General features: G+C 39.7%; 1 protein-coding gene across 1 annotated transcript in view; it reads left to right on the top strand.

Annotated features, from left to right (window-relative positions):
- Positions 1-20,239, top strand: part of LOC121949544 (metabotropic glutamate receptor 4-like) — a 237,373-nt gene that overhangs the window by 150,369 nt on the left and 66,765 nt on the right. The window contains exons 7-8 of the mRNA XM_042495264.1: positions 11,002-11,138; positions 18,352-19,287. Coding sequence (XP_042351198.1) covers positions 11,002-11,138; positions 18,352-19,287 — 1,073 coding nt within the window. The remainder of the gene's footprint in view (positions 1-11,001; positions 11,139-18,351; positions 19,288-20,239) is intronic.

Raw genomic sequence — 20,239 nt, 5'->3', positions numbered from 1 at the left:
ATTGTTACACATATCTGTTTATTGTCAGCAGTTTTAGCGGACATCTGCTAAAAATAATTCACATTTCTTCCTCTGCAGAGCTGCACCGCCTCTCAGGAGTCCACCAACACAATATCCATAGCAAATGTATCCTATCTTATGGTGCATATGTTAAGTAACTCAGTTGATAAAGGTCAAATGGCAGAGAGAGTTATTTAAAATCCAAAGGCACTCGTAGTGGCCATACACCTGGCACGCTCACAAAAGCATTTATCTGCAATATCTCAGTGGGCTGTCAGGGTCTCAACAGGGGACACAGTCAGCTAGCTGATGATGGATAACCTTTTAGAAAAGATGAAAAGTGACCTGACAAAAGTCACTAATCTGGGAGTTTCTGTGTGCTTTCTCAAGAGCTTTTATATTTTCTCCAATCATATTCATTCCTACACAGATGTATCCAGTGGTGGAGAACAAAGTAGTACATTTACTCAAGTACTTAAAGGTCCAGTGTGTAGGATATAGGGGTGTGTATTGGCAGAAATGGTACATAATGGGGATGGCCTGATATTATCTCAGTAAACCGTATCAGGTCCAGTCAAGGGATTTTTCCGTTTCATATCTGGATTGGCTATACTGAGCTATATAGAGCCCAATCCAAAACGTTGTTTTACGTCAGCTTTCACTCGGGCTGGACCGACTTAGTATTATGCCAGTTGAGTCAGATTTGGCTGGTCAATATGGATATTCGACAGTTTGTTTTGTTTTCCTTTCAAAGTTTGAACAGGCTTCACAGGACATTCAGTGTGACAGTAGCATTCGTGTAATATAGTAAACGAGCTAACTGTGCTAACGATAGGTTGTAAATGTGCAACAACATTTTCTGTGGACAATCGATATCAAACAAAAGCCAGAGAGAGTATCATATTAAGTTGCTATGAGCTGTAAACTCACCACTTCAAAGCAGAAGGTCTCTCCCTCTCCGTGCTGCTGCCTGCATGTCTGCAGCTTTCTGTACCAAAGAGTAGCAGGAAAGTTAAGAGCACTCACTCCGCAGCAAAATCTGGGGACCAAAACATCCCCAGAATTGCACTGCTCAGAAAGAAAAAATGACTGCTCGACTTGAAGCAATCTCAGGCGACTGAGAGTCTCTGACTGATGATTCAAATTACCAGCTTTCAAAGGGCAGCCTTAGCTTTCACAAAGGTTTTTTTGTTTGAAAAACTTGAATGCATGCCACACAGTGAGTCAACTTTCGTCAACTCTTCAACTGTCTGTTGACTATCCGAGAGAGAGAAGAAAAGAACTGGAGCACACTGATCAGTTTAAAGCCTTTGATAGTGCAAACAGACTGTTTATTAAAGGCTGTGAAGTCTCTGTCCTTGAGCTTAGAAGCACCTGATTTGGCTGGTTTTGACAACATGTAATGCGTTCAATCCACTGTGAAACACTTAAAAAGCAGCTTGTAGCAGTTAGCGGCTAACTTAATTTAAAAGGGATAGCGGCAGTAAATGTCTGCAAATTGGGAAATCAGTGAGGTCCGGGAGCTCTTAACCCTCCAAGCAGAGGCGGCAAATGATTGTTAAGCCATTGTTTTTTGTTTAGAACGGGTATGTCACAGTAGTTTCTGATGCTGTTGCATTGAACGTCCTGGCCGTCACACCCATCATGCCTGTCATGCCCCTTTTGTTTCTTCGATGTCAGCGTGCAGTCTAAAATCAAAGGCAGAGCAAAGAAGGGACCTATAGGGAAGAAGCGGCCCTATAGCATGATCACTGTGTAAAAAAGGACTACTTTAAATACTTGAGGTACATTTTGCAGATAATATATACTTACATAACTTTTCTCAAGAACAATTTCGAAAGCAGGTCCTTTACTTGCAGTGGCGTGTTTTCACAGCATGTTTTCAGTAAGAATTTGAATACTTCATCCACCACTCTATGTATCTAAAGTTGTAGCTTTATTCTAAATCGAAAACTTTTAAGTGCTCATTTGCTCATTCAGCAGCAGCCTCAAAGCAGCAAAATCAAGCACCTCCGGTCCGTCTTTATGCACAGTTTGACTCTCTTCAGAGGTTCCTTCTTTCTTGTACCCACCTTTGCATTCAATGTGTCTAAGAGTTGTTCAGACTTCAGTTAGCCATGATTGAATGAGGCCTCTCATCAGTGTTTCATGTCTCCTGCTATCACGTCAGGAAAAAAGTGCTTTTGCCCTGCCGCAGACAAAAAAGCAGTGGCCTTTCTGCTGTCTTTCTCACCAGGGACAGCTGTTGTGAGTGCGGAATAAAGGCGAGATCTGAAGGTTTTTCCACTGATGCACACCCATCTCTCTCTTCTCAAGTGTGTACAGAGTCTTTATTGTTGTGCACCTCAAAAGGTGCTACTAGTACACATGTTTTTTTGCATCATGCAAAATTTCTGTTTTTCTTTCACTGGCATGACACCCGCCCACAGTATTCGCAGAAAATATGACTGTCAGCATCTTAACATGATAAGAAAGGACAGCTCTAAATATAAAGCTGATTCATCATAGTCTGGCTTCCCAAAACCTGTTGTACACACACTAAGATGTGCAGCTACAAAAAAGCATAGAGAGGCAAAGGCCATTATTTAAACTCAACAGCAGAGGGCTGTGCCTTTATTTGAAAAATGCAGAACTATAATACTTTTGATAAAAGACATAACAATCCTCCTCTTAGGAAAGAAAAAATAAATTAAAAAACAATAAAATCTACACTCTCTCAGTTTAGCCCAGCGAGACCTTTACTTGTTCCGGTGTGACCAGTAACTAGCACGACTGCCACTGCTGCATTACTGTTGCACTGTGTTTTGACTTGTCATAACATTCAGTGGTTTTATCATAAAATTTAAAAATGCAAGTGACTTCAATTAATCTTGCACATGAAAGAAAAAAATTATCCTTGATTGTGTGTTTCCGTCTGTCAGCAGCTAATCTCACAAATTACAGGAGCAATCAGTGTCATAATTTGTGTGCACATTTATAAATGTATGCTTTTGTGCCTTTCATGGTTTGGGTGAATCGCAGTTGTTAAAAAAATGTTTTACTGTATGTTTTACACCACCATTGACTGCTGACTCTGCACTATGGTGAGTCATTACCATCTGTTTCTTTGTTATGGCTCAAAAACATCATCTGCTGAAAGGTTTGATCTCATTTTGAGCCGGAGCATCTACAGATTAATTCCATACCTGATATGTTATAATCCTCTATTGGCACCTTACGAGAATAAATAATTACCCAATTTTGTTATCCTTGCGGAAGGACAATTCCATTTGGCCCAGCTGTGCTTCGCTCCGACTGAGACCAGGTTTTGGTCCATTCGCTGTAAGGTGTCATACCACATGTCAAGAGGTATTTTATTGATTGGTCATTTTACTCGATATTTGTCCTTGTACAAGTGAGAGGGCTGAGCTGTTTTGTTTCGTTTTTCTGTCTGATTTTATTGTGTTTATGTTATTATGTATTATTTGTTGTGCTGTAGCCTACAGACAAAGTTAAAATCATGAAGTCCAGTTATGAATGACATGGATTAAAGATTTGTGGCTGTAATTTATTTATTAAAAATACATAGAAATTCTTGGAATTGCAAAATTTGTCTAGAATTAGCTCGGACAGCTGGAGCGCTGCAAGCCCTGTTAAATAACCGTCAACAAAACACTTCCTGCACTGATGTTTCACATCAAAATCCTTCCTGTGACTTTAAGAGCATAATTAATCCTGTTCCTGGTAGGCTTTGATTTTGAAACATCTACTGTAAGTTTTTTAAAGTTGTAATGATGGTAACATAATCACTGAAAGAGGTGGAATTATTGAATAAACGAAGTGTTTCTGGTAAAAAAGAGAAACTAAGAGCAGCAAATTGGTGAGTTTAGTGTTATGGAAATGTTCAGTACATTATTCTAAATGTATTACATATTGCATATGCTTACAATATTTAAAGTGTTGTTAGAGGGCACTTTCAGATAACAGAAGCCTATAAACTATGATTGAGTAATCATGCAAATGTCTTGACAGTGACAGGAAAGACACAAACACACTTCAGTTGAGTGTATGTGTGGTAAATTCTGCATGACTTGCCTGCGTACAGGTCATTAAGAGTTAATGACCGGTGTAGAGGGCAGCAAGCTGTGCTGCCATTCACCAAGGTGTCCCGGTTGTGCATCCATGCAGAACAAGCACATGTTGGATTAATGATCATACTCAGGTAATTCTTAAGGTGTGAGTGCGTGGTGGAAGAGAGAGAGGCGATACAACAATCATTAAGCATTACATATAATCACAAGCACCTCATTAACCCCAACGTTTTTTTGAGAAGAAACGAGTGCCGTGGCACACACATGTGCGACCCCAGGCTACAGCGTCACATTAGTGCACAGCACAATGCAGCGGTGGCAGAGGCCTCTGTGGAACTCATTATGCCACTGACTAGTGAGAGGACTGTTTAGACAAGCAATTTGTGCCACATGACAGGCCTAATTCCTCATCTGCAACTCAAACATTGACCATACTGCCCCAAAATTCAGCACTCTCCTCACTCTTAATGAAGAGGACAACAGGACTGCCTGTGGAAGAATGACAGAGACCCCAGGCAGTATTTCCCCAGAGAGTTCAAATGTGTCAATTCATTACCAAAGACAAAGAAGCCAGATTTTACATTTGTTTTACCATTATGCATACCGCTGGAGAGGTATGATGTGCTGCACCAGCATAAAATACCATCTGGTTGCTTCTGATGTGTCAAAATGTTTAGGTGCATTAAAGGGAACTATTGTATTTATCCAGCTCTTCTCTTATACTGCGTTGAATAAAAATGAAGATAATTAGTTGTCAAATGCAGACTACAGCTGAGACACACTGAACGATGCTTACATCACAGCTTTGAGTGGTTATATTTAGTGACGTATAAAGGGCTGATCACACTGAGACGCGTTGCTGTAAAACCGTCAGCCGCCAGCAAACCTGTTGTTTCCCTGTGGTACTGCACACTTGTTGGGTGCTCATCTCTTGCTGCTGCATGACGCGTTTTTTGGGCGCACATAAAAGTTTAAATATTTTCAACTTTTCTGCTCAGGTGCCAACTCACACCACTTGTCGTTTCACTTTTGGCCATGCGCATGCAGCCCCGCTCTACAGGCACTCCAAGTCGTTTTTCCGATGCGCTTCCAAGGCGTTTGTGGAGCTTTCACGCCTGGCGCAATGCGTCTCAGTGTGATCGCCCCCTAATAAAAAAAAAAGAAGAAGTAACCAGGGTTATTGATGTAATCCGTGAGTAACGTGATGTCACATAGATTTCATGAAAAACAAAGCTTGAGCGAGAAAGAAGGACACGGACCTTCAGTTGGTCGCTCTAACAAGTTGAATTCAAAAACTGTAGTTTATTGAATGGCCACTTGAGGCTGGCTCCAAAACAGAGTAAATCCCTAACGACCCCCATGTTAAAATGTCCAACTTCACAGAAATTATCCAAAAAAAAAAAAATAGAGCGAAAGCCAAAACGCCGAACCCGAGCTTTAGAACGATAGTCTACAAACCAGTAGGTGATGTTATGGCAGCTGCATTCATTATTTATACAGTCTGTGGACTGATTCCACTCCAACCTGACTCCCAGTCAGCAAACTCTCTGTTGCTGCCATTACACTGGTTAGACTGGGTGCTTCAGACCCGTACAGTTGTCATTAATGTTAAAGTTAGCGACAAAGACTAAAAATGTTTTTGTACCAGGCTGTAAACATGTATATTTCTGCTGTAAAGGTGGACATTGTATCATGGGGGACTGATTTGGAGCCAGCCTCAAGTGGCCATTTGAGGAACTGCACTTTTTGGCTCTTCCGCTTTGGCTTCATTTTTCAGCCCTGGAGGTTGCCAGTTGTTCTAAAATAAAATAAGATTTTTTTTCTCCTTTAAATAGTTTTTAAAAAATTCATGGAAAATCAATATGAGGTGGTCCGTGTGTGTATTGTGCAGATTGCTACAAATAAATCAATGTACAGTAAACACTGCAGTAACAGCTAAATGTAGCAGTTTATGTTTACTATAAAAAGTGTATATTTTCTTCATACATTCTGTTGTACATGTACATTTTATTTACCATCCTTATATATACAGTATTTAGTGCTGCTGAAATAAGATTCAGACTGACTGACATGATGTGCATTGTTTTTGGAAAAATCTCATGATATACAGTCTCCAGAAGTAACAAAAGTGAACAAAAAATCACTGTAAGTAGTAATATGGCATTGCAATACTTGTAGAATTACAATAAGCATCAAATCAGCAACCAAGTATTGCTATGATAACAAATTTAGGGACAAGCCCTACACATTGTTGTATTTTTGATCTGTACAATCCCAAAAATCCCTCCAACATTTTCATTACGTCTGTATCAAGTTCATGTTGGATATTGCTGCTGTTGCTAATAACTTACTCCTCTCTTCCTTAATTTACACAGCTGTATTTGTCAGAAATACACCTGTGATGAAGATGTTTTTCCCCAGAAAAGACATTTCTTTCACAATCTGGGTGTTGGTAATAACTGCCAAAAAAAACAAAGAACAAATGGCTGAAAATAGTGTCGATAACTCAAAAAAAAAAAGAAAAAAAAATTATGATTGTGTCACCTCATCATCAAGTTAGAAACACACATTTGAACCTACAGTCATTCCCAAATTGATGAACAGGTCTTTCAATTTAATGACAACTACTAACCTAACTACTTTAAAATAAATTACTTATCTTAATTGTTATGTTTCTTAATTCTTTAAAGGATTTAAAAAGACTTTCATCTTAGAATAAATCATATATGGCCAATGAACACACATTTCAGCCTCCTCAAATACACATGTACGTACAAATACCTGTAAATTATATGGCCCAAAAATAAAGGGTTTGAAAATGGCATTACAAAGAAATTGCTTTTAAACCGCTTCCTAAATGTTTGAGTTGCTTGCATGTAGAATGATAATAAATGATGTATGTGATAAACGAGCAGTGCTAACATGTATGAAGTATGTATAGTATATAATAAATTTTTAAAAAATCACAGGAGCTTAAAGCTGCGGTAAAAGAGCTGTCAATGTATGAAAGGTCTTAATTTGAAAAGTAAGCATGACCGACAGACCCATAAAGCTATTAAATATAATCATACAGTATCAGCAGTGCTATGCTGTTACTGTTGTTGCACTATTCTCTCAGTGTGGCATTCAGGGTCATTTTCCTCTTTCAGTGACAGCGGTGTCCACGTGAGCACTTACAGACTCGAGCACATAACCCCAACCGTGACAGTGGAAGGTGGACAGCTTCAAAGTGCTTTTAACAGCTCAGGAAATTGAAGAAAAGAGCAATAAAGAAAGGAAAACACAACCTTAGCTCATAAAGATCTATGATAGAAAATATGACAGTTTAGTATAGTGCTGATGTGTTTAATATTTTTATGTAAACATGATGCCTCTCTGCTTTATAAAGTCACTGTAATCCTCCCATGATCACTAACTGCTTTGTGATGTGGGCGGCATTGTCACAGGCTGAGTGAAGCGGTAATGCCGTAATCCAGCAGGGCTGACTCATCGAGATGTGGATTAGGGCGCTGCATCCTCCAGCTTCAAAACAAAGACCAGGAACAAAAAAATGCTCATCAGCAGAAATCCATCAGCAGCAATTGGCCACGTTTAACTTTTTGTTCTTAACTGGGATGCTTGTTGTCTTTCGGGGGGGACTTAATAATAAAACGGCTGGGGCTTACGGCTTTCATCAGCGTTTGAAGGTATAGACGTTTGTGTGAAAAGCAATTAGACCTGACGTTCCCTCCTTCTCCCTCTGAGAAGAACCTATCCGCGGTCTACCATGATTAAACGGATCGCCGAACTAAAAGTGGGGCTCACCTAGTTTTCGTTGGGGAGCTTACAGAGAAATCTTTGGTGTGCTTTTCTTTGTGACACATCATTACAGCTCGTCTTAAAAAGACACACAGGAGTACAGTGTTATGCATTGATAAAGCACAAGCAAAAACCTTGCCTGGCAAGACCATTTCTAAAACATATGGCATATTCTGCCATTTCTCATTCAGTAACCAGGCCCCCAAACTGCCAAATACCAGCTGGCAGCGTCCCTATTCTACGTACAAAGCATTGTGAACACTGCATGGCAGCCTTGAAGGCTCTCGTGTCTGGTCCTTCATTAGCGCTATCAGTGACGAGACAACAGTAAACACTGAATTTGTACGGTGGAACATCTTCTTTATCACCAAAGCTTTTGCCATATCCAGTCTGAAGAACATTGGAAATGTCTTTCCTCTTTTTACTTTTGTTCTTGTTTAATTGAGTCATTAACTCTATTTCTAATAGCTTCAGTTTTATCACGGTGTTTACTCTGCTGAGGTTAGACTTCTTCTTCTGCAAGCAGCAGCCTGCATGTCACATCCATGGATGTATTAAGTAGATCTGGATACAGCACAGAGGCAGGGCCCAGTGCATTCCTATGAGAGCAGCTCAATTTACAAGGTATGAAAGTACCAGGATCTTCTGCATTACTGGGCCCATGAGGTTTGCTCACTAGAGACATACGGTCGCCAAGCATCGCCAAGTGTTCTGCTCACGCTTCACTAGCTTAAATGGCGGTCAAAGAAAGTTTGATCTTGCGGGGCTGTTAGACTTTCCAAATGTTATCAAGCTGGCTGTCTTAAATTAGATAGTGAAATTAGTTGTTTTGTGGGGGTTTTGACCCTCACAAAAAAATCATCCACTGATTTACATCTGTCTCTTTCCCAGTGTAAATCAATGGAAAGAAGTCTTTCTGGGCCCCGGGGGCATCACATGACAGACCCTGACGGTTTAATTCCATTTCTGGCTGCTGTGTAAAATTTGCATCAGAGCCTGTCGCACTTCCTGGGGGCTTGGTTGCATCATCAACTACAACGCAGTTCCTGATTGGCTGTCTATGTTGTCAACTACAATGTGGATCCCTGATTGTCCCTGATTGGATTTAGTTTCTGGGAAATGTTCAAGGTGGCAGAAAGTCCAGACTGATTCACAGAGCCAAACAGATTGTTGAACTCACCTTATCGGGATGACGTTTTGGCTAGAGAAAAGTTTTACTTATATTAATTTTTAACTCTCTAAAGATGAGTCCAAGTAAATCGATATAAATGAATGATTATCTTCAATGACATGTATTGTTAAGGTTGGGTTTGACACCTAATTAAAGGGAAAGTTCATTCAAAAGTAAATGTAATTTTTTGGCACCACAAGCACCACAAGCCAAGTGCCATATAGTTCCATTATATTGGAGTGAATGCAGACATCTCTACAGCCCAAAGCAATCCAGACTGACAACACAACAGGTTACAGAAGAAATATCTATCTTTGATTTGGGATAAACTGTCCCTTTTAATTTTGAGGTAACATCAGGTGTAATAATTCGACTGATTTGCCTTTTTGTTTTACCTAATTCATACAGATTCTGATTTCAGTTTGGGTGAGAAAGGTTGCGATTGATGTTTCCATCCAGCTGACATCATTTTCACTCAACACAGACGCTCTGGGAGCTGTTGCCAGGAGCAGTTAACTAATTTTGTAACAATGAAAAACAAAATGATAATTTCTCAGTGTTACTGTTAGAAAAACCTGTTAGTCTGCCTCAGTCTTATTCCACACTTTTCATGAATGTAGCTCGGTTGTTAGCGTTCCATGTAGTGAAACAGTCATCAATAATAGAAACACCCAACGAGGTGAAAAGCTAATGTTTATGAAGTATTTCACCGATATAAAGAAAGTCCTCACTTTAAACTGAGCTTTCTATACAGTGGAAAGACAAAGATATCTTTGAAATTGGTGCTACATCATTAGAGAAAAAAAAGTGTGGCATAAGCTTTTGCTCAAAAGGTAGAAGACCTACCAAAATGCAGTGGACCAATAACTGGTGGGTAAGTTAATGTGACCTTGTACGATGGCGGCCGGACAGATCTCGTGTCACAGTTAAATAAGCTAAAACATGTTCTTGAAAATATTTTAGACAAGAATATGCGACTCAGTAACAGAATCTTGGTTTGTATTTGATCAGCACTCTTCAGTTTTACTGTTTTTTTGGCCTGTTAGTCTGTTTTCACTGTGCAGAAAGCCGTATGGCACCCACTTTCTTTTTACAATCTCTCACTATTGGGGCTAAACATGGCACTGAAATATTTTATATTTTTCTAAAAACATTGCAGTAACATATTCTTTTCTTTTTAACTTTATTAGGTTTTCAATTATATCAGATATCACATATAAATGAGATAGTCTTGTCAGCAAATATGGTATACCATAAAATGAAAAGGCAAAACAAAGCACATTTACAACAAACAAAACAACAAAAACGAAAAACAGGAACTTGATTCATTTTCCATCAGCACTGCCTAGTTTTACCGTTTGATTGGATTTTGGTCCGCATTTGAGAGTCACAAAAAAGAGGGGGCAGGTCTATCTCTTGATCAGCTGCAAACTCTTAGTGTCTGCGGTGGTGGAGAAGTAAAACCTGTAGTTCAAGCCTGAGGGCCAGCCAGTTTTACTGCGGGGGGAGGAGGGAGATCTAGGCACTAGATAGAGGAAAGTTTGCCACAGTTTATCTCGTATGCTACCCACATTGAGACAAAGCTGGTTGAAAATCTGCGAACTGTCCCTTTAATTGTTGGTGTGTAATGGGATGTGCACTGTAGTCCCCAGAATGAAAATTAGATACACACACTCACCACCCCAACCTCCGTACTGCACACACTGGGCAAACTGTTTCCTGCAGAGGTGCTGAGAGTTGCATAAGAATCAACCAACATGATTTAATGTATTTTCTTATAAGGAAACAGTGGTTGAAAATGTTCCAGATTCACGACCGTCATTTTGGGTTTTAATGTAGTGGAATAATAACTGTCGTAACAATGACAACACATTAGTTTGCTCTCACAGATTCATGATCACTGCACAGAAAATAACTTGGTGATGTGCACTAAATGATAATGATGATTGTTCTCTCATTAAGGCATCGCCGGGAACCCGGTGCTCTTCAATGAAAACGGAGATGCTCCTGGACGCTATGAGATCTACCAGTACCAGATCAGAAACCGAACAGCCGAGTACAAAATAATTGGCCACTGGACGGATCAGCTCCATCTCAACGTGAGCATTGCCTTTTCTTTTCCATTCCCACACACACATCTGCACCAAAGAATCGACGGCATTCAGCCTACAAGTGCTCTGTTTGTGTTGGTGTTTGCAGTGAAAATCTTTCTTTGAAAAGTTGTTTTCTCCAGCTCTGCCACTGCATGTTTGCTCACGAACCCCTCCCAAACCATTTGATAGCGCTTAGTGCAATCTTCAAAGGTGTAAATATCCAGAGGGCGCTTTGAATGATTAACAGGGCGGACTGTGATGAAAAGAAAGCCATGAGAGCTTAAGGACAGACATATTTAATATCATCTCTCCAGACGGCATCACTGACTTCCAAAAAACAATACTGTGGGCATGGAGTGTGATGGAGTAACGGTATTATAACAGTAAATTACATAAAGGAGCCAAACAAATTATGTTTTGACAAAATGAAGAGGAAGCCTTGGGCATGCAGGAGAAGAGTACAATGGAGCACATGAAGCAGCTTGAGAGGAGCTTTGCCTTCTTTACCTCTTTCAACAACATGTGCTGTGCAAGAAAAAAAACACAAAAAACGTTTGTGGTGGGCACCTACTGTGAAACGTGCCAGTTCTGACTCTAAAGCCGTATTTAATTAGTGTTCTTTGAGTTGTTAATTAAATGCACATTTAGACAAATTTACCGGCTTTGAATGAACAACCACAATTGAATAAGTTGATAACATGACATCAAAGAAAGCAGACCAGTTTGAAATGATGTGTTTAATTTATCTGTACAAGTATACTTGTAAAAGGGGGAAAATCCACAAAGAGAGCAGGATCCTGGATTGATCTTTTATTCCTCTGATCATAGACGGCTGAGCATTGATTTTTTTTTTTTTTTTTTAACACAAACAACTATTTACCAAAGAGAAACACTGTGTCAGTTCCCTGCAGAGCCAACACTGGGTTTCCCCTTCTCTCTCGTGTGTTGCCCCTTTAATAATTTGACCTTCCACTGGAAAATTTTGCTGAGAAACGCTTCATTTGACCCCAGTTTGCCCTCTCCCACTCCCCGCCTAAATAAATAAATAAAAACCAAGTAGCATGGGAACATACAGGCAGGTATTTGAGGCCAGGTTCAAACAGCCACACAGCAAATAACCACCATTCAGGCTGTCCTTGACCTGCTTGGGTGTTGGGGATCTTTTTGGATCAATAAAGCATCACTTCCTCTACATGCCGCCATTTTTACAGGATAGAGACAATTTAGGAATCTACACATCTCTCCTGTCTTTTTTCTCTCTTTTTTCTAAACTCCATTCACCAGGATCACACAAGGTCCCTGAAGTACTTGAAATTTGAAGGGGAAAAAAAATATTACAAATTTCTTCTTTTAAATTTGTGCCACTGTCTCGAATACAGTGCGTGCTGCTTTCCTCCTGGCATTTATGATGTCCTATCCGACATCTAAATTAATTTTTCCCCTCTCTTGAACTCTTGGCAAAGCCGGTAGAGCCTTGTTGGCATGACAAAACTTAACATGACTTAAATTAATGAGCAGGTGTCAAAGACAGTTCACCGTCGATATGCATTTCACCTCTTACCTGAATGTTACCCAAACCCTTACCTCTACCTCGAACCATCAAGGCCCCCCTCTGCATTGTAGAGATAGTGGATGGAACTAAATAGCAGGTGGCATCTTATGTAGCAGCCTCGGCCACCAGTGTGTGAACGGTTGAATGTGACATTTATTTTTAAAAGCGGTTTGAGTGGTTGGAAGACTAGAAAGGTGCCATACAAGTGCTGATCCTTTTACCATTATATTAGTACATTGCACTATCGCTCTACTGCCATTCAGATGTTTTGCTGAGGACTTTTTCACAGCTCTGCCTTAAAAGAGTGAGATAAGTAACTCTTCACTAAAAAGGCACACTGATCACATCATTTATTTGTTTAAAAATATATATTTGGAAATTAATAGGTTGCTTTGAGTGAAGTCCTTGAAAATTTAAAAAAAAAAAAAAAAAATCTGTAGCACCCCTCGCAGTAATGCTGGTGATGGGCTGTAAGAGTCCCTTACCAAGAAATGGCTGAAAAAAAGACATACCTAGTGTTGACTAATGGATTACCATGGTTTGTTATATCTTTTTGATGGAGACAATGACTTTTAATTTGACAACCCAGACGGATATTTTTATTTAGAACTGGACAGAATAGACAGTGTATGTCTTAAGTGTCTTAGTTTGTGTGAATAAAAATTAGAAACACATTGTAGTGTTGTAGTTGTATCTGTCTGTATGTTGTGATCCAATATCTTGGATAAACTTATCAGAATCAGAAGAATCAGAAATACTTTATTGATTCCCGAAGCGAAATTGCTGTCTTGCTTATCTGTATTCTTATTTTATTTCTTTATTTATTTCTTTATTTATTCACACTTGAAATGTGTTCATTTTAACAGGGTTGGGAATTTTGTGTATATATGTTCATTTTGTCTTTAAAAAAATAAAAATAGATTTGAAAAATTAAAATGTAAAAAAAAAGAAAAGAGCTTAAAAAATCAGTGGAGGACCTCCGGTCTGGCTGGCAAAGTGACGGTGGCGTAAAACATCTACATCTCGACAGTAAAGATCGTAAGATGCCCAATAAAACTTGAGGTTTCTCTGAGACACGCCAAAGCAAGCTTAGAAACAGCGGGTGAGCTACTAAGCCTACGAAGGGGAAGAAAAGGCTCGCACAAGGGGAAGAAAAGGCTCGCACAAGGGGAAGAAAAGGCTCGCACAAAGAAAGAAACACGACCACGAAGAGGAAGGTTAACTGTCAGGAAGGACTTCAGCAAGCAACTAAACTGCACAAAAGCGGATATAAATACAATCTACGGGAGGATGGAAGAAGCAGAGGAGCGAATCAGCTCAGCCGATGACCAAACCCAGTCCGTGGAGGTTGTATTGTCGGAGCCGGTGAAGCTACAGATGCAAACGGAGGCTAACCTGACTGATTTAGAGGGTCGCTTGCGACGTGAATAAGTCAAACTTCCCGGGGTAAAAGAAGGTGCTGAAGACAACGTGGCTTCAGCGATTTTTTCCGTGGAGGATCTGCTGAAGAAAAGCTTAAAGCTCCCGTCATCGACAGTGTTAAATTTTGAGAGAGCCCCTAAACCTCCCGCCATCTACGGTGGTCAAGTTTTCCAGCTACAGAATGAGAGAGGGGGTGATTAAAGCAGCCCGGCAGAAAGGGGATTCGTTTTCCAGGGAAAAGGGATAAATCTGGACCACGGCTATGCACCGGCGCTGGTTCGGAAACAGAGGGAGTATGCAGAGGTGAAAGCTGCACTAAAGGGAAGAAATAAGCTTCCAGACTGCAGTGTTTTACAAGGAAGGGACGGTGTTTTACAACCCGGCAGAGGAATCGATGGCGGTCATGGCAGAGAGGGGGGATACCGGTCGCCCAGCTGACTTGGCGATCAAGTGGAAAGCGAGGAAACCGGGAAAACACAAGCTCCAGGCAGGGCTTCAAGGAGCGGCTCCAGGAATTCCAGCCGAGACACTTAATAAGTAACTTTGCTACTCTTTAGATGTGACGGAAATAGTTTATCTATAGTCACAGTATTTTAGACCATCATTAACAATGCTGCCAATGATGTTATGTGTCATTTTATTATCAAACCTCTTCCTCATTACAACACTGATAATATCAGCAAGATAAGGTAAGGGCCAAATGGAGAAAAGGTTTTGGGGTCGGGCCAGCTCCTGGACACTGTGGACCTACATCAGCTAAAAGGCTGAGGAGGGCCCTCTTTCACTGTCTGGAGGAAGAGATGTTTCCTCTACACTCACATTTCAACAGAGTCATTAAAGAGGCCTTTTTTTGGAAGTCAATGTTGTTATTTATGATGAGGTTCATTATTCTTTCACTGTGTTGCAGGTTAAAGTTTTTGGTGCTACTGTTCCTTTCAGCATCAGGGGTGTAAAACATGATTTATATAGTTTATAAAGTTATGGCAAAATTGAAGAGGGAGGCGGTGGAAGTGGCACTCCTTCAAGAGACCAACTTATCAGAATCAGAACATGAAAAACTGAAGAGATGGAGGTTTAATCAATAATCATGTTCCTGCAGTCAGTGGTCTAAGAGAGGGATAACAACTTTAATTTCCAGCAAGTTAAATTTTGAGTGCACAAATAAAAATAGGGAAATTTGTACTAAAAAGAAAAAAAAGACGATCTTTCTGAAGCAAAGACATTATGAAACGGGGAAAACTGGACAAACTACTTGCTTACAAATTTAAAAAAAAAACCCAACAAGCTGAAAATGCAATTTATAAAATAAAGGACTCTGTAACAAATTCCTTCCAATACAAACTGAAAGATATACATCAGTCATCCCAAACCGTCTATAAAAAATTATATTCACAACCTAGAATAGAGGAGACAAAGATAGAAGCTTTTTTAGACATGATAAATCTGCCAAAAGTGAGGGATAAGCAAAATAAGTGTTTAATTAAAGAAATTACAGATGAGGAAATTAAAACAGCAATATTAAATTCAAAACCCAATAAAGCAGCAGGACCTGATGGGTTTCCTTCAGAGTGGTACAAGGAAATGAAAAAGCTGCTGATCCCTATAATGAAAGATACATATAACCATGTTCTTAAGATTTGCATAACCTTAGCTTCTCGGAGGGAAGCGGTGATTTCTCTGATAACAAAGGAAGGGAAAAACAAAGTGGCATGTGGAAGTTATCGGCCAATAAGTGTACTGAACCAAGATTACGAAATTTTCACTCACACTTTGTCGAAAAGAGTTGAAAAAATCCTCCTGAAAATAATAAGTCTGGATCAGACAGGCTTTATCCAGCAGAGACAGACACAAGATAACATCCGCAGAGCACTACAAATAATTGAACATATTAAAAAAAATAAACTACATGCAGTTCTATTGAGCCTTGATGCAGAAAAAGCATTTGATCTGGTTAATTGGGGGGGTTTTTTATATAAAGTATTAGGAAAATTTGGATTTCATCAGACTTTTATTAAAACTATTAAAGCATTCTATAGTAGCCCAAGGGCAAGAATAAAAATAAATGGTCCTATATCAGACTTCTTTGGCCTGGAAAGAGGAACTCACCAGGTTTGTCTATTAAGCCCATTACTTTTTGCAATTTTATTGAAGGGTTAAGTCAGGGGATCACCAAGGATAATAATATTACAGGAATTAAAATGCTAGTCCAAGAATATAAAATTTAATTATTTGCGGACGACGTCTTAATATACTTGTCGCACCCAGAGTGTTCAATTCTGAAATTGATGTCATTGTTAGATGCTTTCTGCTCCGTCTCAGGCTACAAATTGATATTTCTAAGCTCCAAGTGTTAAGTTTCAATTATAGGCCGAGCCAGGTCATTAGCTCTAAGATCCAGCTAAACTTGGGATTTGGATTACATGAGATATCTAGGCGTAAACATCCTAAAATAATTAACCAATTTGTATAATTTCAATTTTAATTCGTTAAACCAAAAAATAAAGGAGGACATAAAGAGGTGGAATTTAATTCCAGTATTAGGTTTTGAGTCAAGATTTGAGTCTGTAAAGATGAATATCCTGCCCAGGGTTTTATATTTGTTTCTGACTCAACAGATAACAGATAAACAATCTAACGAATACGATAAATTATTGTCAAGGTACATTTGGCAAGGGCAAAAACCAAGGATAAGATTTCAAACTCTTCAATTGGCAAAGAACAAAGGAAGACACACACTCCCCTGCCTGAAGGATTATTACATATCGGCCCAATTGAGGATATTGGTTTGTTGGTGCAATTGTGACTGCCAGGCAAGATGGAAAGAAACTAAATTGAATATATCTGGGGCAATTCCAATCCAAGCACATTTAGGGGATATAGCATGTATTAAAAATTTGATGGAAAAAGGTAATAGATGGATTAACTTATCTCTAAAAATATGGTTAAATATCATTAATAAGAGGGAATTTTCACTCAAGATCAAGATTTTAAATTGATGCTCCCATAACCTTGATTTCACCCCAAATAAATTGAACGCAAGCTCGTAGGGATGGGCTCATCGGGGCCTTTCCTCATATTTTACCTTCTTTAATCAGGGAACTCTGAATGATTTCCAGACACTAAAAAGACTTCATGGGTTAAATAATAGTGACTTTTTTAGATTTCTTCAGGTACGTCACCACATAAACAGCTCTATGTTACGGAGTCAAAAAGCGTTTGAAAATGATTAATTGAAGGTTTTTGTTGGTGCATATATGACAGACTCAGGGCTAATTTCAAGATTATACAAGGGCCTTCAGGAAGGCACGACTGCAAATACCAGTTACATAAAACAAAAGTGGGAGAGGGAATCTAATTGTTGTATTTCAGAGGAAGTTTGGAAGAAATATTGTGAATTTCTTTGGAGGATATCAAGCTGAACTGCATGGAGGACTTTTGGCTGGAAGAGTCTCTGTAGATTTTTTATCACACCTGCTCAGAAATCTCATCACTCAGGAAATTCCAGCTGCTGGAAGAAGTGTGGCTCCCAGGACCCACGACCATTTGTTTTGGACCTGCCCAAAAATAAACGCTTTATGGCGTAAGATTTACACAGAATTAGTGACTGTATTTGGGACAACAATCTCATTTAAGAGGGATGAACTCCTGTTTGGCATTTTACTTTTGATATCTACAAACAGAGAAACAAAATACTTATTTGGAATTTTGCGTTTAGCTGCTAGAAAAGTTAGTACAAGAAATGGCTCCAGCCAGATGCCCCATCAGTAAAGAGCTGGTATGGTGTAATTCTTGAATTTTTTGTAATGGAGAGAATTACTTTTTCAATTAGGCTTCAGGAATCAAAATTTGGAAGAAATGGAAAATATATTTCTTCCCCAAACGCCCTTCTTTTGTTTGAATATGATTCAACCCTCTGTTTTTACTTCTATTCATTTATCTCAAATTCTCCACCCCGCCCATGTTCTTTGTTTGTTTGTTTTGTTTTTGCTTTTTTTTCTTTCTTATTTTTATTATTTTTTTAATGTTGTTGCGTTAAAAAATTTTTAAAAAATTAAAGAATGCTTTACTCTGTAAAATTACCTCATTGAAATTGACTGTATAATAGCTTTTGTGAAGAGAAACCAAATAAACAAAATGTCAAAAAAAAAAAAGAAACAGTACTTCAAAGTCTTTGAATTCCATTTTGTAATGTCTGTAGGAACCCTGATTCATGTGTATCTGTGTCCCTCCCTCCCTCCCTCGCAGGTTCGTTCGATGCAGTGGCCCGGCGGTGTGCGTCAGATCCCCTCTTCAATCTGCAGCCAGCCCTGTCAGCCCGGCGAGCGCAAGAAGATCGTGAAAGGCATCCCTTGCTGTTGGCACTGTGAGCGCTGCGATGGCTATCAGTACCAGGCGGACACCTACACGTGTAAGATGTGTCGATTTGACTTGCGGCCCAACGTGAATCACACGGGCTGCGTTCCAATCCCCATTGTTAAGCTGGAGTGGAGCTCTCCGTGGGCGGTCATCCCCGTGCTCATCGCAGTCGTTGGCATCATGGCCACTGTGTTTGTTGTGGTCACATTTATCCGCTACAACGACACTCCCATTGTGAAAGCATCGGGCCGAGAGCTGAGCTACGTGCTGCTAACTGGCATCTTCCTCTGTTACGCCACAACGTTCCTGATGATTTCCCCCCCTGATGTAGGAATTTGCTCCCTCCGCAGGATCTTCTTGGGTCTGGGCATGAGCATTAGTTATGCTGCCCTGCTCACAAAAACAAATCGTATTTACCGCATCTTTGAGCAGGGCAGCATGTCCATCAGTGCACCCAGGTTCATCTCTCCGGCCTCTCAGCTGGTCATCACGTTCACCCTGGCCTCCGTGCAGCTGCTCGGGGTATGCATATGGTTTGGCGTGGATCCCTCCAAGGCCATTATTGACTATGAGGACCAGAGGACGTCTAACCCGGTGATGGCCCGTGGTGTGCTCAAGTGTGACATCTCTGATCTGTCTCTCATCTGCCTGCTCGGCTACAGCATGCTGCTAATGGTCACCTGTACAGTCTACGCCATTAAGACCAGAGGAGTGCCCGAGACCTTCAATGAGGCCAAACCCATTGGTTTTACCATGTACACCACCTGCATCATTTGGCTAGCATTCATCCCGATCTTCTTCGGGACTTCACAGTCGACAGAAAAGGTAAGCCTTTTCCTGTTGCTGTATTGCAGTTTTTGTTTGCTTTTGTTAAACTACTTTTTACTTTAGCTCACTACCTCAAGGCTTTTAGAAATCATCACTATGACATAATAACTTTTTTGTAAAGCTTTTTCAAATCTATCCGCTTGCCTTTTTTATTTCTGTATTCATTTCGTTGCTTATTTCTCCTCGGTTTGTCACAAGAACGATTGGAACATTATTGAAGGAGCATGCACAACAAAAAAAAACATCTAGAGTGGTAGAAAGTAATTAAGAACATCTCAGCTACTTCTGTTCAGTGTTGAGGTACCTGTACTTTCTACTTTGTACTATTTTATACTTTAACTTCTCTACATTTTAGAGAGAAATGTGCTTTAAACCTCTTTGTCTTTAGTTACAAGACACACTGCAGAATACATTTTGCACCTCTTAAAAGTATGGAATGGCTTCCTCTCACCTCCTTAGACGCTTGATGCATTTTGCATTTCCCTTCCACCAGTGAAAAAGATTACCAAGAGAGAGTCAGAAAAAAATAAGCAGATTTTTGTTGAGCAGATTTTTTGTGTAGTTTTTGGCGCTTTCTTATTCTTTTTAGTGTCCCTTGACCCTCCACATTTCACCCCTTGTGGAGGTCATAACCTGCAGGCTGGGAACTACTGGATTAACCAACAGTATATGAGGCAGCTCTATTTAGATCTGCTTAGGTCAGCTACATACAGTTCTGTTTGCATGTTCATGCACAATCATAATCATCTAATTTATACCATATGCCCAGGGTTTACGTTAGTCTGCATATAAAATTATGATAATAGTAACAGCTAAAATGTCTGGTGTGAATTTACCAAACAGATATAATAGAGCAGGTGACAGCATCATTGATTACTTGTATTCTCTGATTAGTCACTCTGTTCAATCGACTGCTTCTTCCTTTAGGCAGTCTATTTGAGGTTATTTA

The sequence above is a fragment of the Plectropomus leopardus genome, chromosome 2 (assembly GCF_008729295.1).
Source record: "Plectropomus leopardus isolate mb chromosome 2, YSFRI_Pleo_2.0, whole genome shotgun sequence".
Classification (NCBI taxonomy): Eukaryota; Metazoa; Chordata; class Actinopteri; order Perciformes; family Serranidae; genus Plectropomus; species Plectropomus leopardus.
Note: the sequence above shows the minus strand (reverse complement) of the source record. Positions and strands in the feature narration are given on the sequence as shown.